General features: G+C 43.1%; 1 protein-coding gene across 1 annotated transcript; it reads right to left on the reverse strand.

The window, feature by feature from the left end:
- Positions 1-2,911: 2,911 nt before the first annotated feature.
- Positions 2,912-5,291, reverse strand: LOC147425889 (transcription factor AIG1-like). The gene is made up of 2 exons (XM_086498083.1): positions 4,526-5,291; positions 2,912-3,606 (listed from the first exon to the last, which is right to left on the reverse strand). The coding sequence occupies exons 1-2, from the start codon at positions 5,156-5,158 to the stop codon at positions 3,148-3,150; spliced, it is 1,092 nt and encodes a 363-aa protein (XP_086354209.1). The 5' UTR covers positions 5,159-5,291; the 3' UTR covers positions 2,912-3,147.
- Positions 5,292-6,345: the final 1,054 nt, after the last annotated feature.

Consider the following 6,345-nt stretch of genomic DNA (forward strand, 5'->3'; position numbering starts at 1 on the left):
CCATCCCCATTGAGCCACCTACTCAACCTCATGAGCCAAAAAAGATTCTGATTTACGAACATGCAAGCAAGTTCTTGTCAAGTGGAAAGATAGACATGAGGAAGGTGCCACTTAGAAAAATGTTAGTGTACTTAAAAAGAGATTTTCTACTTTTTTTTTTTTGGTTAATGGGGACGAAAACTCTCCTCCAAAGGAGCAGTAGCTTCAAGAGAAAGGTCCTAAGGAAAGCTAAGCGGGCAAGGCCCAGTGGCACACTCACACACGAACAATGCATGAGGGCTCTCGCTATGCCAAGGGCTATAAGAATAGGGAGGAGTTGACTAGGAGAAGAGTTAGTCATCTCCCTTAGAGACCTTTGGTCTTTAATTGGCATTTCATATCCACGCAACATCATATACCACAAACAAAGAGGCATGTCTACGAGATGAAGAGAACACATTCTCCATTACAAATTTTTAATACCAAACATAAATAATCATCCTAACCGTTGTATTTATCTCTTCCAAAATCGCTTCCAACCAAACCCGACTCCTACCACTAGGAGTCGTCCCTTGCACTAGCAGAAAGGAGGGTACATCTTCCCACGATTATTCAAATAGAAGAAAATAGCACCACCTCTCGTTGCACACTTGTCTTAACTATAGTGTGTGCAATATGTCTAATTCACATGTACTATAGTACATATGTGACTATTTCTGAATCCATTTATTACATAGTTACTGAAAATTAAGTATTGGTCTATTAGCTTTATTGCTTGTGTTTACAAGGAGACGAACATAGGACACAAAAGACCATGAAGAAGTTTGATATCACATGTTTTCAAAATCAATTAAAGACCTTCAAATCAAAATTATCCCTACTATTGCAAGAGGTAGCCAATGAAGAAGATTTCTCGATAAACACTTCCCGTGCACTACTAGTTATGTGAAATTTTACTTCATACTTTTAAGGGTGGAGTATGCTCACAACTAGTGCATCGTGTTGCATCTAGGCCAGTGTTTGTTTTACAAATGTTGGGTAGATTGAGAGGGCTGCTTTTGCTTCTTGATTTCAAATTATTATCATTCTCTCTTGATGATACAAATGATCAAGTTGCCCAGCAAGCCTACTCTAAAATGAAGTTTGGGTCATTTTTATAGTATGTGGCATTGTAAAGACAAATCGATGCGGTGGTAATGCTCTGTAGTAGTATGTTTTTTAAGTATGGTTGTTGGAATGATGGTGGTACGATTCTAATAACATTTTGATGAGCTATTTTGATGGGATTGCCATTGTTGAATCTTGATTTAGGTGGCGTAAAATTGATATGATTTGTCTTTTTAGATAGTCATTATGGTTTTGGAATAAGCTCGTAGTAAGATATAGTTGATTAATCACCTTTGGCTAGTTTTGAGTGGATACAACGATCCTCCTTTATTAGAAGGTTGATTTTAGACTGCGAAAAATGTGAAGTCTGCAAGATTATAAACATGTGTTAGTAAGTAGAGTTTGTAGACCCCTATCTCTCATTTGATTATCTAAGTAGGTAATGCTGAATTAGATTAAAGGAGGCTATTGAAGAAGCCAAAAAAGAAAGCGCATTTGACCATACAACTTGCTCTTTTTCCATGAGAGAAGCAAGCAGCCATGACCATACCTATACCTGCAAGACAACTATTCGCCATAACTTAACATTTTTGGTCGTCGTCAAAATTGCGTAGCCAAGTACTCAACAAAAAGCTCCTTCTATCTATCTATGCATTGATAAGTTTTCTACTTTTTGCAACAGCATCTTTCATGACATGTGTGCTCTCTCAAGTGAGAACACATATGCAACCGTTGAATTGTTTGATGTCACACAATTTCCTGCTTGATGCAGCTGAGGAGAAATTGGCAAAACTTCCACTAGTAATTTAACATGTCAATCAAAAATTACGAGTCCAAGATAAATAAAATTCATAAGAAAACCAACGAAATAGTGAGATCCTTTCGACATGTTGCGTTGGCAATTTTCCTTATTTCGATTTGACCATATAATAATATACAACCAAAGACCCTTTTTTCACTTTATTATAAGATGAAATGAAGAATTTTAATAAAAAGCACCTCTCCTCTATATCCAGTCTATGGATTATTACAGAGGGAGGGGGATTTCCAAAAGGCACAAGTGGCCTTTAGGCCAGCTCCGAAATTCGAATCGGTACTAGATAAGACATACCAAGCCAAGTAAGTACCAAGTACCTAGTACCAACAAGCAAGTAGCAAGGTCAACTTCAAAATCAAATTTGACCATGCCCAAAAGGAGGACAGTTTTACTTAAAGTACGTTCAATTTTCAATGCTATTTCTACGCTCAGGACTCAGGACTCAGCAACTTTCAACTGAAAGGGCCGCAGACTCGTCTCTTCCTCTCAAATGCGTCCGACAGGCAACAACTTCGCTTGAGTAAGCAAACTGTGCCTGGAGGTCTCAACTCTGCCGCACACTCGTAGACTTCTACCCCTGCCCTCCGAAAGACATCTCCGTTTCACGTTAGCTGCAGTTTCAACAGCTACAGACAAAATAGCTGATGAGCATCACGGGTGACGGGATCTACCCCCGCACATGCGGATGCACCAATAGTATAAGTTACACACACTTGTTAGTATAAACCACAGCCTCAAATTTTAAACAAGACATTTCATCCAGAAAGTCTGTCAGGAACTCTTCAATATCTCTATTAATAAGATAACATGCAACTTCTCCACTGCTGCTTCTTGACTTTTAACAAGATTTCTGTAAAACCTCCTCTGCTGCTAGAGATACAATCCACAACATTTGAAAAGCAACTATAATGGCTAATACGAGTCTGCAATCATGCAGGTGCTGAGGCGAAGGGTAAATCCAACTACACACCCCCCAGAGCATACCACTTGGATGATATTACAGCGATGAGTGAGGCTTCATACCAAGAAATCCTTCTTTATGTGAATGATCTAAGAGCATAACAGCATACAAGAACATGCATGAAGAAGCATGCATTAGCAGCCACTGCCAAGTACCGAACTGACTTGTTGAACATTCACCCTTTCAGCAATCAGTAAGGGTTGGGCAGCATGACTGGCTGCTAGTAAGACAGTCTCAGCCATGCTGACTATCAATAATACCCGTTGTTGACAGAACAGCATCCTTAACCACATGCAGGAGGAGCCTCATAGGGAGAGACTCTTTGCCTCTTATTAGAACTACCCGGTGAAAGCTCTCCACCACCAGGCCCATCCATAACTGTTCGTAATGCCTCCCTAAAGCGCTTAATAAACACATCCTCATCTGATTCCACAGCCTCATCCTTCAGTGTCATGACGAATACATTCTTGATTCTGCCTCCCAAAGTTGAAATTTCAGCCTTCAAGGTCCTAAGCCTTAGCCCATCTATGGCTTCCTTGAGATCATTCATCAGCTCCGGTCTATCATCGCAGCAAAGAGAAGCCCTTATCACTAATCTACCCTCTGCACCTGATGCAACCTTTTCAATGCTGATGTCATCGTGATCAGTTGGCATTGGGCCATACTCATAAATTTCAGAAACCTGCCGCTTCAATGTCTTCACCTGATCTATGACCTCAGCTAGCAAGGAAGCTTTATCCGTCTGCATGCAGAACACAAACCAAGATGAATAAGCCAAGAACTGTGACTAGATCTGAGCTCATAAAACAAACAGCTGTGACCTGAACAACCTGCTAACTGTGAACTATTGGAAATTCCCTTTAAAAGCAAAACTGCAACATGTTAGGAATCTGTGACAAAGGCTAAGACATTCTAATAATATGAATCCCTGTATTTGTGATCAAAAATGCTGTATGCTAAATAAACCAGCCACACAATTGGAACCAAAACAGCTGCCCATTTTGGCATGATCACAGAGGCTTTGAAAGTGCCACCAAGAGATTTTTGAAGCCCGAAATTTCTGGTCAATGTTGAAGCCTAACTTCATGCACTGAATCATGTAGTATGTCTGAGCCAACGCTCTTACAGGCATGGCAATTCTGTTTTCTGATAGATCACCAGTAACCTATTAATGCTCTCCAACCAAGTCTGGCGATACTGCTAAAGCATTGCTAAATTACTTGCAAAAACACCATCAACAGAGCATATACATGCATCTTAGTAAGATCCTCCCATCTAACACAAATCAGTATATATGGCTGTTTGATGACCAGCCATCAAAAAGAAGTTTTGTGACACAACCTGGCTTTAATGTGGCTTCAGTTTTAAAGCTCTGAAATTAAAACAAGTACTCGAAGGTGCAAAGATCTTTTTCGCTGTCAAATTAAGTCCACCCCTTAAATAGTTGGAGCCCACATTGTTTATCCATGGATCCCTTAATAAGCCCACTTGCCCCATGTCCAATGCACCAGATAATCAAGACCTGGCACTCATATATAAAGTATGATTATAGCCAACATAGCAATGGACAAATTCAAGATGTGAAAACCAAGCAAGAAATAAAGAGATCGAGCGGATACCCTCTAAAATAAAGCACAGGAAGTGACTGATTAATGCCATACCTTAGTAGAGCTTGGTAATAGAGTCCTCAAGGTGGCAAGGTGAGTGTTGATGCGCTCCCGGCGGCGCCTCTCAGCCTCACTGTGGCTTTTAGAGGCTGCCAAGGCCTTGGCCTCAAGAATTTCCTTTGGTGTCATCTTTGAAGCATTCACAAGCTCACCCCTGGCAGTGTCAAGCACCAAAGACCCTCCATTTAGAGAGATTGGATGAGGGTATGGGCGTGCAGGATCCTTTGGCCCTGATATTGCAAAGCTGCTGTAACATTCCTGTGGCAGTGATCCTTGAAGTTGTCGTACCCAGAATGCTGCTGAGTATGGGTTAGCATGTGCAACCTGGTCCTGCACATGTGGAACTGATGGCGATCCCAATGGTGGATAGTGATGGGGATGAGGAGGGACCACCTCCGATTTAATATGGTGCCCGTAAGAGAGGTCTGCTAGCATTTTTTGAAGCGCACTTGGAGATGCAGAAGCAGGTGGCACCGGCCATGTCGTAGGGTTGTGGGAGGGCGTTCCATTGTCGGAGAGTGTCCCATCCACTTTCAAAAGTCTGTCATCAGTGAACTCTGCCTGCCTTGCCATTCCAAATGGTAATCCCATCCCAGTTTGTTGTCCGCTCAATTCTACTCCGCTCATGGGTGACTTTTGCACACAGGGGTACTAACTAGCTGAGCGTTCTACGCAAAAGCAGGTGGTAGCAAGATGATATTGCACTAGCTTGTCATTCTCTGAGATGTTAAAGCTAAATGATGTGCTAAGGTCAAAAATGCGCACCCTTCAAGCCCCTCCTCCGGGGTTGTCTACAAGCAGGGGGCAAGCATTGAGGGCAGGAGGGCATGGGTAAGCCGGATATATGCTGAGCGAAGGTGGACGATGGGAATGTGCAAGGAACAGACTTAGAAACAGTACCTCTTGTCGATGAGCACATTCAGATTCCGAGCTTTGATCTGCCGATGAACCGAGTTCCATTCCGCAGAAGATCACCACTAGCAGCAGAATTTTGCCTCTTAAAGAATTCTGCCTTTCCTTGCAGCCTAGACCATGCTTTCGCTCTCCCTACACCTTGATCCTTCGAGTCACACCATCTCTGTGCCCTCCAAGTCCCTAACTGCCGAGCAATTCTACACCATAATTTAGAGAGCCTTCAGAGTGGATCCTTGCAGCGTATGTGCAGCAACTTTTTAGCACAGCGTGTGCAAGATGGTAAAGATTCACAGAGCACCAACATCACTAAGACGGTCTACTGTTGCGCATGAACCACGGCCCTAAAAGGAGGATTACAAATCAAAAGCTGGAGTTTTTATGGCGAGCTCCAGAAGGACGGATGCGGATCTAGAACTCGGCTGCAAAGACGCTTAATATTGCAAGGCGGTGACGATCAGAATGACCCTTAAATGCTAGGATTGGAGGAGGGGGACACAAAGGGGCGAAAGAGGAGACTGAGAGGGGAGAGGAGATGATGATGGTAAAGCAGGACTGAAGGGGACAAAAGAGGTTTATGTGTGTATGTATCATGTATATATGCGCGTGTTGCGACAGTGTCTGTGACTGTTGAGGTGGGAGGGCGGTAGGAGGGAGGGGACCTGGGGAAGTAAGGCGCGTGGTGTGGGTGTCTGTGCAAGTTCTTTTTCGGCAAAAACAGCTAGCTCGAGCCTCGGAGAAAGAGATGATGGAAAGGCTGCCCTTTTGTAGAGAGGGGTTCATGATGATGCCCGGCAGCCCGAGGAACCGAACAGGAGGAGGAGTCGTCGGTCGAGGAGCAAAATGTACTTGGCCAATGGTGGAGGTGGGGCTCTGCCAAATGAAAGGCTGCCAAATTGGCA

This window comes from Adiantum capillus-veneris, chromosome 24, assembly GCF_014529385.1.
Source record: "Adiantum capillus-veneris isolate H3 chromosome 24, ASM1452938v2, whole genome shotgun sequence".
NCBI lineage: Eukaryota > Viridiplantae > Streptophyta > Polypodiopsida > Polypodiales > Pteridaceae > Adiantum > Adiantum capillus-veneris.